General features: G+C 43.9%; 1 protein-coding gene across 1 annotated transcript in view; it reads right to left on the bottom strand.

Moving 5' to 3' along the window:
• TRAM1 (translocation associated membrane protein 1) overlaps nt 1–13,399 on the bottom strand; it is a 32,189-nt gene extending 18,790 nt beyond the window's left edge. The window contains exons 1-5 of the mRNA XM_065903339.1: nt 13,106–13,399; nt 3,499–3,562; nt 1,903–2,024; nt 1,672–1,788; nt 344–402 (exon numbers count right to left, since the gene is read on the bottom strand). Of these exons, the coding sequence (XP_065759411.1) occupies nt 344–402; nt 1,672–1,788; nt 1,903–2,024; nt 3,499–3,562; nt 13,106–13,228 (485 nt within the window). The 5' untranslated portion in view covers nt 13,229–13,399. The remainder of the gene's footprint in view (nt 1–343; nt 403–1,671; nt 1,789–1,902; nt 2,025–3,498; nt 3,563–13,105) is intronic.
• Between the last annotated feature and the right edge of the window lie 4,077 nt (nt 13,400–17,476).

The raw sequence follows: 17,476 nt of genomic DNA, 5'->3' as shown, positions 1-17,476 counted from the left end.
CAAGCTTACAGTGTTAAGAGAGAAGAAATGGAAGAAAAGAGAGTAGGGTAAAGAAAAGGAGCAAGAGTATGTAGAAGATGGAGCAGGGATGAGGGAAAAGAAGAAGACAGAGGACTAAAGCAGGATTACTATTAAAATCAGTTTTCTTAAGGTAATAGACACACTGAGAAGACTACACATAATAAAAGCAAGAAGGAATTTCTCATTCTTATGGCAGCGTGATTGCCAAAGACATACCCATCGTACGAATTTGCCTCATGTCTTAAAGGAGAATAATAAATCCTGCTTAAAAGTGACATGACCATGGCCCTTAAGTGAGAAAAGTCTACTAAAAATGACTTACGTCATCAGGTTATGGGGATAAGCCCTCCACAAGATAGTCGGGTCTGAGATGTAGTTTTCCTAAGAGAGAAGATACAATAATTAGCCTAATGAGCATGTAAATTCTTTAGAAAATAAGACAGTATTTTCACTTCTTGCACATTTACAACTCTCCATCTCAAGTTCCAAAGGGTCCACGGAAGTCAAACATTTTAGATGTTTTAGTTATTTTTCATTCAGTCGAACTGCTTACTTTAGTGAAGTGAAAATCAATGAATGATGTGAAGTCCAAAAAGACGTAATTCCTGCCTTTTGAAATTCTTTCGATCCAGGAGAGTAAAAAAGACACATATGTAAACACAACCAAAAAACAGTAATGGCACATAACAGTCATCCAAGGAATGAATTTTGTCTCAGTTAATCAAAGAAAGAGTTCCAAAAGAGGGGGCACCTGACAGGAGACAGGATCAAGGTGGTGTCAAGTTTTATAAGATTATGTCCACAAAAGGAGAAGGAAATGGCAGCCCACTCCAGTATTCTTGCCTGGAAAATACCATGGACAGAGGTGCCTAGTGGGCTGCAGTCCATGGGGTCACAAAGAGTCAGACATGACTGAAGTGACTGAGCATGCATACATGTCCACATAATAACCATGTCTTTTTCTTAGATAACCAGATCTGTTTAGTGAGAATTATCACATATGTATATATAGAAAAAACTGAAGCAACTTATCCTTAATATCTATTGAGGTTTAACACATTTGTTTTTTTAAAACTGTGTAAGACAGAATTTGTATACATCAATAATAAAAAAAAAATTTCTGAGTATATAAGATTTTAAGCTGAATTTTATGTTCATTTATAATCACTAAAGCAGCAGTTTACAATGGAACAAGCTCTGGACTTGAAAAGCTGAGTTTTAGTCTGTCTCCAACCGTGTCATACCCTGGAAAACTCACTTGGCCTATTTATTCATCTCTAGTATACATACAACCTTGTGAAAGTATTACTGATAACTTACCCTTTCTGCTAATACAGAGCCACTTGCAAATGACTACAGATATGAAGACAACATTCAGATCGCCTACAACTGTGTAAGGCTTTCTGGAACACTGAACATAGTTGGCAATTCTTGCTGTATAAAAACTCAAAGAGAGGCTCACTGATGAAACTTGATTTAGACTAGTTCAATAGCAGAACTCCTAATCTTAGATAAGAACAACAACAGAAGAGGAATTTTTCTAAGGTTCGGGGTTTGCTTATGAGTGCTAAAAATAGGACATCATTTCCTGTTCTGAGTATATAATTAAATACTCTGAGAGATGAGAATTTAAGCGTAGTACATACTTACAGATACGAGAATGAATGTGCCCCAAATACAAGAGAACAGGTAGAATGCACTAAGCTGACCAGATTCATTAAACTTGCTGTGTTTCGTTTTGGAGAAATGCATTCGCCTGTTAATTTTCTAAAAATAAAAACAATTGTAAATTTAAGATTATAAAAACGTATTTAACATAACTATCATGGTATGGAGAGCTAGTATTTTATAAAGTATACATTTCTAAGATTGTATACTTACATCCAACACATATTCTTGAATTATGGCATGAATAATTATCGCCACTAGCATGTAGAAGAAAACTGTAGCCAAATCTTTGATACCATAGTAATAAAGGAACGCTGATTCAGTAGCTTGTTCTTCTGAAGGTCAAAAGGACAGGACACACACACACACACACAAAAATATGCATAAGATTATAAAAACAGCACTGAGTACAACACAGTTATGGAAACAAAAGAAGACTAATCTAATAAATAAGTTTACAGAAACATCACGGTAATATGCTTTTGGACACCTTGAGTCTTAGCAGCAATGAAAACTGAGATTACCTAGAAGTCTAAAGTTTCAGAAATTACTTACAAAGACTTGACACAGGTTAGTTACAGCCATTAAAGTCAGAGCACAGGGGAGCGGAGGCCACACTCAGACCCTTGGAGATCCCAGGGGTAGAGCAGGTTATATTTCAGTTATATTAAAGTAAGTTATACTTAGCCCATTTGCCTGTGTTTTCAAGGAACTTTTGAAACTTTCAACTTTCTAGCTCTATTTTTCAAACTAGATACCATATTTATGATTCTGATGGAAAAGCTGACTTTGATTTGATTTAGTTTTGAACTCTAAGCAGGGGAGACAGAAGCAACTGCTACCTTTGTTTTCAGTCTTTAAAACTGCTAATTTTCCAGAACAAGACTTAAGCAAATACTTGTGAGTTGATAAAAGAGCTTTGTTCCTCTCTGGCATACTCAAATTTCTAAACAACTTTGTGGTTTTGAGTAATCTGATATCTAAATTACTAAACCAAACATTTATAAAATGATAAAATTGAACAAAAACCCAATTCCATGTTGTGTAATTTATCTCACATTCTAAATAGAGACACTGGGGACAAATTTACTGCCTGAATATGCTATCTTGTTAAGTGAATACCACATCTCTCATCCATGCTAATAAATTAATTACTATATTCAACTATAATCAACTTTAAATAACTACTTGATTCTCACGTAGCATAATCTAGAAAAAAAACTTGAAATAAAACCTAAAAATGTAGTTTGGATGCTATTCCCAAGATATCTCTTAGAGCTTACTGTCATTCTCTCATCAAAATAACTGATAGATGGTAGAGCAGAACCAAAAAGTAACAATAATATGGGCTTAAGAGGGATGTTATTATAGTTCCCAAGCAGAACTCATAGGTCAAAAAAACTGAACCTGAACACTGGGCCTTTAGAAACCTTGACTGAACAATGACACTTCAGAAAATGCAAAATATCTATGCTTAGGATTTTCTTATGAAAAGATCAGAGGGAAGAGAAGGACAAAAAACAAAAACAAAAAAACCCCACAAAAACCCTATTCTTTGATGGAATTTCAAGCCCACTTACAAAAGTACACAGTAAACATTAAACACATAAAAACTGATTTTCATACAGGGTGAAGTCAACCCAAAACATCAGATCTTGCATTATCACAAAATCATCAAGAATAATATTCGTTCTCATCATGAATGAGATCTGTGAAGATAAAGAAGAACCTAGTGTTCACAGAAATTTCCAAGTCTGCCCAGCTGAACTCTTCTACTTAACCAGGAAATTCCAAAAGAAAACTACCTACCTGTGGCAGGGAGGGTAACATTATACTGAAGAGTAACAAAAACAATAGAAATTTTTGCCGTTATCTAGAAAAAAAGAAAGATCAGGTCAATTAGTGACGCTCTCCCAAACAGCAACTCTGGGGGAAAAAACATTCTAAGTTCTCTCCCTGCATCTGAGAACCAAGGGCCCCCCCAGTTCCTGTGTCACCCAGACAGGCACAACTGGGATTCCCCCTCGCCAAGGAGCGTGAAGTTAAGGTAATTCACCAGAGCAGTCTGCAATTTAGATGGGATTGTGCAATTCACTCCTAACTTTAAGATTTCAAAAAAAGAGAACTGCAGTTCCAATAAACAGTGTTTTTGATAAATAATGTTTCTCTCTCTAGACCTGTACAATGAACACAAAATAGCCATCAGGAAAATTTTTAAATGTAAATTAATGAAAGAAAAGGGAGCACCGTTACCAGGACGAAAACGGACGGAAGGCAGGGTCTGTGGTGTGTGTGTTAATCTCCTCACACCTGGCATAGGTACGTGGTCACAAATATTGAACTGACCTGCCGACTGGTACAAGCAGAGTGGTCACAACAGGAAAACGGAACGCTTACTCAGTATTTACAGGCACAAACACTGTACCAGACAAGAAAGGATAACAAAGATGATGATGTGATCCAGACGACGAGAAACTTATTTGGGTTTTGGAAGAAACAAATGGCGATAATACCAAAGAATCAGAGCCAACAGGAACTGAGGAGAAAACACTGCATTTTTTTTGTTGTTGTTTTTGATTTCTTCCTGAGGTGAGGAGTGAGGTTTTTGTTTTCTTCCTGAGGTGAGGAAAAGCTCTGCAGGACATGTGGTGCCTGAGCGGCTCCTGCTGGCAAAGAAAAGTTCCCTGGCAGGGGAGGGGAGGACAGCCCAGGCGGGAAAAAGGGAAGCGCAAAGGTCAAGGAGCTGGAACCAGGAGGTCAGGCGTAGCAGGTGGACGTGAGGAAGGGCCTATGTGCTGATCTAAGTAATGCACTTTATTGTAGCCTGACCAGACAATGTGAGGAGGGAGTTACTGGTGTTTAGAGAGGCGGCTGACTGTGGCCCAGCGCTGGCCCCCCAAGTCACCCTCAGATCCACACTCTAGCTGGCAACTGGAATCCTGCCCTCCACCAGGTGAACACACTCCCCAGGCCCGCCCACCCTTCCTCCACCACCCCCAAAGGTCCTCCAGTTGAGTCCCATTCTCCCCAGGATGAGAACTCCAGGGTCTGGCCTTGCCTCCTGCACTCCTCCCACCCAGGGCTCTGTGCACGTGTGGTTTTATCGGAAAACCTCTCCACTCGGGATCTCAGGTCAACTACACCCTTTCAAGGAAGCCTTCCCTGCCTCTTAGGATAGGTCATTTCCTTTGTTAGACTGCCTCAGAGACCTGGGTTCCATTCTTACAAAATGCACACTCTCGGCGTGCTGATATTCACAACTGCTGTTACCCAATACAGTAACCTCCGTAAAAGCCGGGACTACACTGGTTTCTGTTCATCACTAGAAGCTCAGAATCCGGCAGGGCGTGTGGCATTTATTCAGTGATTGATCAACATTACTAAATAAATATCAGAGAAAAATAAACTGGAGTAAGGAGGCAAGTCAAGTATGGGAGAAACCCCGTGAAAGCTATTAAGGTTTGAACTAAGGCAGCGGTGGTAGAAGAGAAGTGGAAACTTTGAGGCAGAATAAGGCTAGTGGAGATGATGGAATTCCCATTGAGCTATTTCAAATCCTAGAAGATTTGATGATGCTGTGAACGTGCTACACGCAATATGCCAGCAAGTTTGGAAAACTCAGCAGTGGTCACAGGACTGGAAAAGGTCAGTTTTCATTCCAATCCCAAAGAAAGGCAAGGTCAAAGAATGCTCAAACTACCACACAATTGCACTCATTTCACATGCTAGTAAAGTAATGCTTAAAATTCTCCAAGCCAGGCTTCAGCAATCTGTGAACCATGAATTTTCAGATGTTCCAACTGGTTTTAGAAAAGGCAGAGGAACCAGAGATCAAATTGCCAGCATCCATTGGATCATCGAAAAAGCAAGAGAGTTTCAGAAAAACATCTATTTCTGCTTTATTGACTATGCCAAAGCCTGACTGTATGGATCACAATAAACTGTGGAAAATTCTGAAAGAGATTGGGATACCAGACCACCTGACCTGCCTCTTGAGAAACCTATATGCAGGTCAGGCAGCAACAGTTAGAATGGGACATGGAACAACAGACTGGTTCCAAATAGGAAAAAGAGTACGTCAAGGCTGCATATTGTCACCCTGCTTATTTAACTTATATGCAGAGTACATCCTGAGAAATGCTGGGCTGGATGAAGCACAAGCTGGAATCACGACTGCTGGGAGAAATATCAATAACCTCAGATATGCAGATGACACCACCCTTATGGGAGAACGTGAAGAAGAACTAGAGTCTCTCGATGAAAGTGAAAGAGAAAGAGCGAAAAAGTTGGCTTAAAGCTCAACATTCAGAAAACAAAGATCACGGCATCCGGTCCCATCACTTCATGGCAAATAGATGGGGAAACAGTGGAAACAGTGGCTGACTTTATTTTTGGGGACTCCAAAATCACTGCAGATGGTGACTTCAGCCATGAAATTAAATTACTCCTTGGAAGGAAAGTTATGACTAACCTAGACAGCATATTAAAAAGCAGAGACATTACTTTGCCAACAAAGGTCCATCTAGTCAAGGCTATAGTTTTTCCAGTAGTCACGTATGGATGTGAGAGTTGGACTATAAAGAAAGCTGAGCGCCGAAGAATTGATGCTTTTGAACTGTGGTGCTGGAGAAGACTCTTGAGAGTCCCTTCGACTATAAGGAGATCCAACCAGTCCATCCTAAAGGAGATCAGTCCTGGGTATTCACTGGAAGGACTGATGTTGAAGCTGAAACTCCAATACTTTGGCCACCTGATATGAAGAGCTGACTCATTTGAAAAAACCCTGACGCTGGGAAAGATTGAGGGCAGGAGGAGAAGGGGACGACAGAGGATGAGATGGTCAGATGGTATCACTGACTCAATGGACATGGGTTTGGGTGGACTCCGGGAGTTGGTGATGGACAGGGAGGCCTGGTGTGCTGCGGTTCATGGGGTCGCAGAGAGTTGGACATGACTGAGCGACTGAACTAACTGACTGACTGACTGACTGACTGACTGACTGAAGGCTTGTTATGCAGGAGGGAAGAATCAGAGATCATGTACTGATGCTTCAACAAGTAGGCGAAAAACAATACTATTAATAAAAATGGGGAATACAGGAGGAACAACAGGTTTTAGGGAAAGAGGAGTTTTCAGTAAACTTAGATTTCTTTGAGATATGCAGGTGGAAAGACCAACAGGCAGGTGAGACCCACTGCTGGAGCTCCGCAGGGAGGGCCAGGCTCAAGGATTTTTGGAAGTCTCTCTTTACAGAGAATAGATGGTACACAGTGGAGGCTGTCGAAATATGTAAGTCCTCTGTAGAGAGTGTACAGGATTTAAAGAGAAGCAGGACAAATCAGAACCATGGAGAGGGCAGAGGAAAGCTGGTAGGGAAATAACAAGAAATGATCAGAGAGGAACAGCAGAGAATGAAGAGAGTGGACACCCCAAAAGCCAGAGGGGAAACATTTCAGGACGGTGTGGACAATAAAGCCAAAGCTTCAATAGAGACATGTTAGGAAAAGAGTACAGTGGACTGGACGATTTAAGAAGACATCAGTGGTCACAGCGTTTGAGTGATTCCAACCGAGAGCGCGCAAGGCACGTGACAGTGGTGCGGAGAGCCCAAAACGGACGAACACAGGGGTTCCCAGTGAGAGGTCCCAGGGCAGGCTTAAGTTGTTTCATGATGGGAGGGACTGAGCTGGTGAGAGAGGCTGGTCAGGAAAGGAGCTAGGGAGAATTTAACATGTAAGGGCAAAATGGACAGAAAGATCTGGTAAGGAATGAAACACAAGGATAGCTGCTGTTCAGTCATTGAGTCATGAGCGACTCTACAACCCCATGGACTGCAGCATGCCAGGCTTCCTTGTCCTTCACTTATCTCCTGCTGGAGTTTGCTCAGACTCTTGTCCACTGAGTCAGCGATCCCATCCAACGATCTCATCCTCTGTCGTCCCCTTCTCCTCTTTCCCTCAGTCTTTCCCAGCACCAGGGTCTTTTCCAGTGAGTGGGCTGTTTGCGTCAGGTGGCCAAAGTGCTTTAGCTAAAGGTTAATCTTAAACTGTTTTCCTCTTACACTAAGCAGAAGGTAAAAATGATGGGACAGATAAATTCAAAACACAAGAAACTGAAGAAATTCTCCCTGGCATGGAGGGGAAGCAATGTTATCTGTTAAGCAAAGCTGGGGAATCCAATGATGAGTATTTTTAAAGTTCCTTTAGGGAAAGGAGCTGGCCAGGGAGAAGTAAAAAGATCCCTGAGTATTACTTTTGTCTGAGGTCAGAAACCTTTGACTTGTAATACTATCTAGCAGCCTGAGCCCACAACTTTCTCTGACAACCCTGAGCAACCCACAAATGGGGAGGCAGGGAAAAGGCAGGTGCCAGGGGGAACTACAGCTGGATACGTATAGGTCAAACAGGGAGAAAGACCAACAGGGAAAGGGAGCCGAGGGCCTGGGCAGAGTGTGGACAGTGAAGCCTGCAGGGAGAAAAGCAAGGCAACGGGAGGCCACTATACTGGAGAAAAGGAAAGGGAACCAGGCCCCACCAAGGCCTGGACTAGATGGGAGACCCAGCAGGTGAGCAGCAGAGGTGGGGAGAGGCACAACATACCGGTGTAGCGGGGCTCTGCCATCCCGGAGTATTGCAGGCCTGTGAGCTGGAGTCAGGGTAAGGCCCCTCCAGTGGGTTGCTTTGCTGGGTAGATACAGTAAGCCCCTTGACTAGAAGAGGCCAGTAAGGCTTTTCTATGTTACATTCTGGGTCATTCACACGGATACATTACAGCAGAGCGATGACATGTGTTTCCAGGGTAACACTGCTTTTCTGCAATTCTTTTAAATAAAGCTGATTGATGACTAAATTTTATGCTTTAATATCTTATTTAGATTTCATATACAAACACACTTTGTATCCCTGTTTCTAGTTTAAAATATGAAGTCACCACTACTGTAGCTGAAAACACTTCTAAGTTTTAAACAAATGACAAGGGAAATTCTTCAAAGATAAATTTAATATCAAATTCCCAAAGCAACAAAAATTACATTATCCTTTCATCCTAGGCTTCCAAATAAAATTAAAATCTGGCTTCCAGCTAGTTTAGCATGTGACAGTATGTAGAATAAGAAGAAAAATACAAACCACACACCCTACAAAAGTTTATAGGAAATTTTTTTAAAAGAGAAGGAAAATTAAACGAATAATCATGCCCTTAGCCATTTCCAGGCCTCCTAAGTGTCATATCCCAGGCAACACTGTTTTCGTTAAACTAATATTACACTTAATCAATAGGAAGACAAATTAGTTTGGAATAAAATATGCTACAGAAATACATGGGCTTCCCAGGTGGTGCAGTGGTAAAGAATCCTCCTGTCAATGCATAAGATGCAAGAGACAGGGGTTCAATCCTTGGGTGGGGAAGATTCCCTGGAAGAGGAAATGGCAAATGGCTCCAGTATTCTTGTCTGGAAAACCCCATGGCTAGAGGAGCCTGGAGGACGACAGTCCACGGGGTCACCAAGTGTCGGACACACTAAGCATGCACACACAAGAAACATGTAATGTGTTCAAAAGGAAGACTGAGTTTAGGACAGTTTGGGACACTTGAAGCACTGCTCTCCATTTATAAGAAAAATATGAGACTTATTCAGATATATCTTAAACAGGTTACCATGACACTTAATGAATTATTTAACTCTGCACTGATTACAGTTATCATGAATATCATAATATTTCTTTCACGGTCACCAGCTGGGGCTTGGTAGCTTGTTACACAGAAATGTTAACTACGTTGTACTTGCTAGAGGAAGGAGTGACTGCTACATGGACTGGATGTCTTAAAGATATAGGCAGTTTCTGAATATCAAATCCTACTTTCTCACTGACATATAAAATTAACTTCTTAAAAAAAGAAGGAAAGAAAACAGTGGCATTAAGACAAGCCACACTTAGAAATAAACCTCCAAGTCTGTTTCACGATACTTGCAACTGTAAAGGTCCCCCTAACCTGGCATGGCATGAACAACCTGGACTCCTGAGTATGTGAAAAGTTAAGTCCCTTCCAGTAGATCTTCCTCGTGGAGACTCCTAACTCCTCTTCTGCATCCTTGCTTTTGGAAAGCTTTTCAAGTATCCTTACATCTTCTAACTATTAAATTTTCCTCACTCCAATATGAAGTCATGAATTATACACCACAATTTGCAGTATGTGGACAGAAACTGACTGTACTTAAAAAAACATAATTTCAAAATCAGCAATTTCTGAGAACACAAAATTCCCTGTAAATTAAAGTCTTCCATTTCCCCAAAACAAACTATTGCTTTATCAAGAATGAATGTGTGTGCTCAGTCATGTCTAACTCTTTGCGACCCCATGGACTGTGGCTTGCTGGGCTCCTATGTCCATGTGATTTTCTAGGCAAAAATATTGGAGTGGGTTGCCATTTCCTAATCCAGGAGAATCTTCCCAACCCAGGGATCGAACCCATCTCCTGTGTCTTCTGCATTGGCAGGTTGGTATATACAGCTCTTTAGATGCTGTTAGAACCTTCTCTCACATAAAAATTCTGTCTTCTATTTTTTGACCTTGATAAATACTTAAGGAATAATGAGCTATCATTTATGGCATGTCTCCTGTAAGCTAAACTTTCAACTATGAATTACACAAACTAATTTAATTCTTAGAGTAATCCAATGAGCCCTATCTTACAGAAAAGGAAACAAGTTTGAGAAGTTAAATGACATGCCCTAGGTTACCAAGTTAGCAAGCAGTAGAGGTCTAACTCCCTTTAGCTTCAGCATTTATACTAGAGTCTTCATTTTGGCTAGTAATACTGTATCTGTTATTGCTTTGTCAATTTCACCATAAATCCTCTGACATTTTCTCAGTATATTTACACAAAAGGCTAACAGTTCTGTTGCAAAAATATCAACTCTATTATTCTAGCACAGATACCACCATTCAATAACTATGTTGATGGTGAGATTCATCAGCAATTATTTTGAAAGCATCAAAACGAACCGGTATATTTTTTTCCCATGTGTAGATAACATGCTTTTAAATCCTAAAACTTTAACATATGGCAAGAAAAATGTCATGGGACATACACAAACTTTCTCCTGTATACTACTTCAATATTCTTTTTTGAATTGACTTTAAAAACTTCTATTTAGATCTTTGTTGAGTCTATTTAAATCGATAAATTTTACAGATGTAAAGGTGAAAATCCCTTCACTGTTAAAAAAAAATCATTGATATGAGGAAGTTAACTGGTGGTGAACTCCCCTAGAAATGCGGTGAGAGAACATAAAAATGTTTACATAAAAACAAAGCTAAAACATTTCTTAGTGTCAGCATTTCTGATTTATATTCCATTTCATTCAAAACACTGCAAATACATTTTGCAGATAATATTACTCCTAAATTATATCTTCAAAGTCAGGAATTTTTACCATGTGGAGATGGGTTATGGCAAGTCTTACAAAACTGTTCAATATAAGACCAAAGCAGAAGGGATATGTATGTAAGTATAATATTCAGAAAGTGAGTACAAATGTTTAGCATTGCATTTTTAATATCACACATATTCATACAGTACTTTATAAACCATGAGATGCCTTCATACCATGCTATCTGATCCTTGCAAGCGGTGAGAAGAGCACCCGAATTTCCTTATACAGAGCAGAAAAATTGAGGCTTACTCTTAGGTCATTCAGGTGGTAAGTAGAACAGGCCCAACCTAAAATGAACTATATGACACATGTTAGTTCCCTTCTACCTTCCCATTTAGGAATACTCACTGCCTCCTTAACTTGGACTAAGTGGGCAAAAATGACACTATCAAGAATTAAAAAAAAAAAATTTATCTAGATCCAGAAAAAGCCCATTTGAAGATGAGCAAAAAGTTTGAAAATAAATTTAAGTATTAAAATATTCAATTTCTAATAATAACATTTAAAAGAGCCACACAGGTTCTATTTTAACAATTTAGTCATCCTTTGGTCACTGGCAGTCTCATTCCAACTAGTTTTTCTTAAGAGTTTTTTTTTTTTTTTTAATTTAATTACTGTTTGTTTAATCACTTGTGAGTTGGAAACAGGATTTCTTGTCTTTAATTGGATACTGTTCACACTGAACTGCATATGAAAGTCTTTACTGCTCTGTCTGTATTTTGCTAACATTTTTATTGGAGCATAGCTGTCTAAAATGTTGTGTTACTTTCTACTGTACTGGTAAAGTAAATCAGCTATACATATACATACACCGCCTTTTTTTGGATTTCCTTCTCATTTAGGTAACCTCGGAGCACTGGGTAGGGTTCCCTGAGCTACCCAGTAGTCAAGAATTCTTAATGTCACTCATTAAACAAATATTTTGTAATCACTTCTTAAATGCCGGGATATATTCTAGGCGCTGGAAATTAAGAAAAACAAAACCAAAAAAATTGTGCCTTCACTGAGGTTACATTCCAGGAGGGAGACAATAAATAGGTAAAATAACGAGTGCATTTGGTGGGGGCTCAGGAGCTACAGAGAAAAGTTAAAAAGGGAGAGAGGATAAGGAACGGGTGTGTGTTTTGGGGAGCGAGGGGAAGGAAGCCGTAGGATGTTACCCGTTCACCTGGCAAAGTTTATTACCCACATTCAACAGCTGTTAAGTAAGTCATCACGATACGCGCTACGTGGGAAGAGAATTTACACACTTCTGACATTTCCATCCTCTCCTACTTCAAGAAACGAAAAGAAAATTATTCGACTCCTCGGCACTTCTGCTCTGTACCCCGATTTCCGTATCAGACTTTGTTTCTTTAAGGAGAGCAAGCGCGGGGCAAAAAAAAAAAAAAGTTCGATCACTGGTAACAATACCAGTTTGGGAGACCGAAGTTCTTAACAATCGGGTGGGTGATCCCGCGGCGACCGCTCACTGCCCGGTGTGGCCACCGCCCTTCCAGCCGGCAGCCGGCGCCCGGCTCCGTCGGTTTGCCCCTCAAACCCCGCGCCGCCGCGGCCGCGGCCCCCGGCTCTCCCCGGCCCCCTGCGGCCTGGCCGGCCGGCCATTCCCCAGCCCGCCCACTGCCCGCAGCCAGCTCGGCGCGCAGGGGCCGCCCCCGCCGCCCGCCGGCCCCTCGCCGGCTGCCACGTAACCCTTCGCGGGAACCAGGAACTGCGCGGCCGGCGGGAGGGGGCGGCGTGCGCGGTGGCCGAGGGGGCGACGCGGCGGCCCCGGTCCCTGCGGGCGGGCGGCGGCCAGGCCCCCGGGGCTCCTCAGTCCCAGGCCAGCGCGGGGAGGGGCGGGCCCGCTCTTTGGGGGCCGGGGGGGCCGGCACCTTCCCCCCGCCCCGGCCGGGGTCCCCCAGCGGTCCCGGACCGAGGGGCTGTGCTAGAAGCCCGGGCCGGCGGCGGGGCGGGCGGTTGGGGCGGGCTGGGCTCACCTCGAACATGAGCCCCAGCAGGAAGACCATCGCCACACAGGAGACGATGTCCGCGTGATTCTGCAGGACGAATTCGTGGCTCAGGACCGGGGGGCTCTTGCTGCTCTTCTTGCGAATCGCCATGGTGAAGCCGCCGCCCGTGCCTGCAGGTGCTCCGCCCCGGCTCCGCTTTCCCAGCTGCTCACCGACTCCCCGCCGCCGCCGCCTCCCTCTGGCTGCTCCTCACAGCCCCGCCGTTGCCGCTCGCTGGGGCTTCACTTCCCATCCCACAGCCAGTACGCAGCCGCCTGGGCCACCCGAAAAAAAAAAAAAAAAAAAAAAAAAGGCAAGCCCACGGCGGAAGCGAGCATGCGCACTGGGAGGGACGGCGCTCTCTGGTGCCGCGGCCGCTCTTGCGAGCCCACAGCGCCGCCTAGGGACTGGAGGCCGTCCGCCCGCGGCCGGGCCGGTGGAAGGAAACTGAGCGGTGCCCGGCCGGCTCCGCGCCGGGGCGGGGGTTGGGAGTCGTTTGAGGCGCGAGCTCCCTGCGCCTCTTTAACAGGCTGAGTCCGCCCCGGGGTCCGAGGGCGACCACGTGCTACGGCGTGCATTGCTGTAAGCGTTTCCGCCTGCCCTCCTGGCCGCGCTACTCTTGGGTGTCAGTGCCTGCTTCCACGTTGATTGTCACTTCTTGAAAGCCAGTGCCACTAGCAAGATAATCTTGCTGACTACAACATAACTACATAAGGATAGGGCCATTCTTTGGTGTTCGCATCTGCCTTAAAAGTTAACCAGAATTACTATTAACACACCTGAGGGCTTTTTCTTGTTCTTTGTAGCCTTGAGTTAGTTTTTAAAAAAGAACAACTCCTATTTGGTCTCACCTGTCCATTCCCATTCCCCAACGGGTGTCCGACTGACGAGATTAGCTTGGGTTTTACTGGATTCTTACTTTTTAACAACACTTCTTGGTTATCGACGAGATGGTTTTTAAAAGTTTATGGATTAGACATGTCCTTCTTTCTTATAATTCTACCCAATATAAGACGTCTGGTATACTTTCTCCGGATGAACCGTATCACTGTCTACGCATTTGCCAAATCTAGAAACCAAGTCATCCTGGAGTGATCTCTCTCAGCGTCCTTCCACATACAGACTATTGTCACACCCAGGCCATTCAGTCCTTCGCCCCATCTATCACTGCTGCACCCTCAGGCGGGGACTCATCTCTAGCGTACAATAGTACAACTCTGGTGAATCTATTAATGGTTTAAGAACATGGGTTTTTAAATCAGAATTCTGATCACTTATTACCTGTATGATCATGGACAAGTTACTTCATCTCCATGAAACTCAATTCCTCATTTATTTATTTAGGTATTCAAAAATTTTATTGGTTATCTACTGTGTGCTAAGCACTGAGGATGAAGAATTCAAGGAAAAATACAGTTGAGCCTATTCTTGCAGGCTTTTATTCTAGTATGAGAGAGGGTCTTTACACAAGATTTAAAAAGTGAAACATAAACTGAGATGAGAGTTCTGGAGAAAAATAAAGGGGACTAGGGAAAATGGGAGATTACATTTGTCTGATGACTTGAAGAGGTGAGGGAGCAAACCATGTGGATATCATCAATAAAAAAAGAGAATTGTACCTATTTTGGCAATTAAATGAGATGATTCAAAGAAAGTGCTTAGTAGAGAGTTAGGTATGAATGTTAACTATTATTATTTTCCTCCTTTCTGATCAAACAGTTACTAGTTTTACTTACTTGCAGTTCCCTTTCAATTTCATATTAAAATGATGCTTCTAACAGAATTTTTCAAAATTTTTTCATCATTTCCCTTCTCTTTCAGAGAATGCTGTGCGTGCATGCTCAGTCACATCCCACTCTTTGCCAGACTGTAGTCCTCCAGGCTCCTCTGTCCATGGACTTTCCCAGGCAAGAATACTGGAGAGGGGTTGCCCTTTTCCCCTCCAGGGGATGTTCCCGATCTAGGGACTGAACTCGAGTCTCCTGTGTCTCCTGCATTGGAGAGAGGCTGAAGGGTCTAGGGAAAGCCTTTTTTTTCTTATATGATCTATTTCTTAAAAATTAAGTTTCTGAAGTGTAGTTGATTTACATTGTCTTGTAATTTTTGCTTATGGCAAAGTGATTCAGTTATACATATATTGTTTTTCATATCCTTTTCCATTATGGTTTATCTCAGGATATATTTCCCTGTACTATACAGTAGGACCTCGCTGCTTATCCATTCTATATGTAATAGTTTATATCTGTTAATCCCAAACTCCCACATCATTCCTGGATATGATCTGTTGTATGTTTGCACACAGAGAGAATGACCCATTAGAGACGTTTCTTCTGTAGGAAATTCCTACAGATCTGTAAGAGGTGATGGCGTCTAGTGTACAAGCGGAGGACCCATGGTAACAGGGATGGTGTTCCCATAGTAACCAGAGGAGAGCAGAGTCTGTGGATAGGTAAGAATGGCCCAATGAAGTTATCTTCTGGTTGCTTCTATTGTCTCGGTAAAATATGACATGAAATCATCAGGAGTGGGTATAGCATATTGGAGATTGAAGAGAAAATGGGATAAAACTGTGAAAGGGCGAATGGATTAGAGGAATGTAATCAGACAGCAGTGCCTCCTTGAGACTTGGGGACCTTGGGGACCTATATTTAAGGTGAGACTCTGGACTTCATGGTGATCCAGTGGTTAAGAATCTGCCTGCCAATGCAGGGGACAAGGGTTCCATCCCTGGTCTAGGAAGATCCCACATGCCGCGGAGCAACTAAGCCCACAGCTACTGAGCCCGTGCTCAGGATTTGGTCTCCACATCAAGAGAAGCCAGACCTGAGAAGCCTGGAGAGGAGCCCCGCCTCTCCCCAACTAGAAAAAGTTCGCACTCAGCAACAAACACCCAGCATAGCCAAAGAATAGAATAAATAAAAAAAAATTTTTTTAAAAAGTGAGACTAGTAAGCAGAGTCCCATAATTGTTTCCAGTCCCCTCACCTTGGTTGGGTACAGCTCTGGAGAAGGCAGGGAGCTGTGTTTGCCAGGCCAGCATGATGGAGGGGCAGGGGGACGGCGATTGCAGATGAGGCCCAGGCTGCGAGGAGGTAGCTGTGCTCCTTCCACCCCCTACCCTCCACCCTCCACGCCATCCTTTTTTGCTGTAAAAGGCAAGACTCACAGAGACTCCCAGGTGCGATGACTTCTAGTTGACTTCAGCCAGTGGAAGGCCCTGGCTCCAAACCAGAAGAGAGCTGGGGGTTTATTCTCCCTCGGTTCCCTCCTTGTCTTGAGGTGGTTCTTGCTGGGGCCATGTTCTCCTGAGGCCACAGCCCCTGTCAGCCTTTCTCTCACATTCTAGCTCTCGCTGGGCTCAGTGCCTCCTCTCCGCTGCCTCTTTAGGTTGTTCCTAGTGCCCAGGAGCCGCCCTGTCTCCGGCTGGTTCCCTCAGTCAGCCTGCTCCCCTGTCCATAGGCCTTTCATGACTCTCTCCATCTCGGCCTCTCCTGAGTGAGCCATCTGTGCCTTGCCGGTTCCATATTCCCAGATGCAGAGTGCTTGGGTCTCAGACTTGGGGGTGCCTGTGGGGTGGAAGATGGTTGGAGCGGGGCTAGTTGGCCGAGCAGGACATGGTCACAGAGTGGGATGCTGGGGATGATGAATCCAGAGGGCCTGTGGTCATTGGCAATGAGACGGGAAAGGCGTGATGAAGGACACGGGTGGGCGGAGGGGATGGAGAGGCGCACATTGGAAGGGATGAGTGAGGCAGTGGGAGGGGAGGGTGCCCTCCACGCACTTCATGAATGTTCTCTCACCAAGAGGGAGTTGAGGAGCAGAACAGAAGGGAGCCAGTGAAGGAGCCAGGTGCTGACGTCTGGCATGAATGAAGAGGATGAAGGAGTTGGGAGCTTGGTGAGTGGGTGATGGTGGTGGGGTGGAGGACAGTGGGTGGTGTAGTTGGAGGGCATGGGGGTTTTGAGCAGATGAGACAGAGAGCTGTCTGTGAGCAGCGGCGAGGGCCCTGGGAACACCCGCTCCTCCCTTCGGCTCTGAGGCGGGCAAGGCGTGGGAGGAGAGCAGGTTTCAGTTTCCAGTTAAGCTGCGCCAGCTTTCCATGCAAGAGGGTGAAGAAAATATGCAAAGGGGGTGGGGAGCTGTGAAGGATCTGGCAGAGCTGGGGTGCTAGGGGATGCAGTGGAAGGGTGGGGAGTGGGGACGTTAGCATCAGTCAAATAAGGGGAGGAAAAGCCACATGGGGAAGGATGTGCTGGTGGTGGTTGATGCTGGAGACTTGCCTCCAAGGGGACTCAGGTGGAGAGCATCCTGCCGCATGGGGCGATTACCCAGGTGGCCATTTAGGGGAGAATGGGGAATC

This window comes from Muntiacus reevesi, chromosome 12 (assembly GCF_963930625.1).
Source record: "Muntiacus reevesi chromosome 12, mMunRee1.1, whole genome shotgun sequence".
Taxonomy (NCBI): domain Eukaryota; kingdom Metazoa; phylum Chordata; class Mammalia; order Artiodactyla; family Cervidae; genus Muntiacus; species Muntiacus reevesi.
This window is presented reverse-complemented; position numbering and strand designations above follow the sequence as displayed.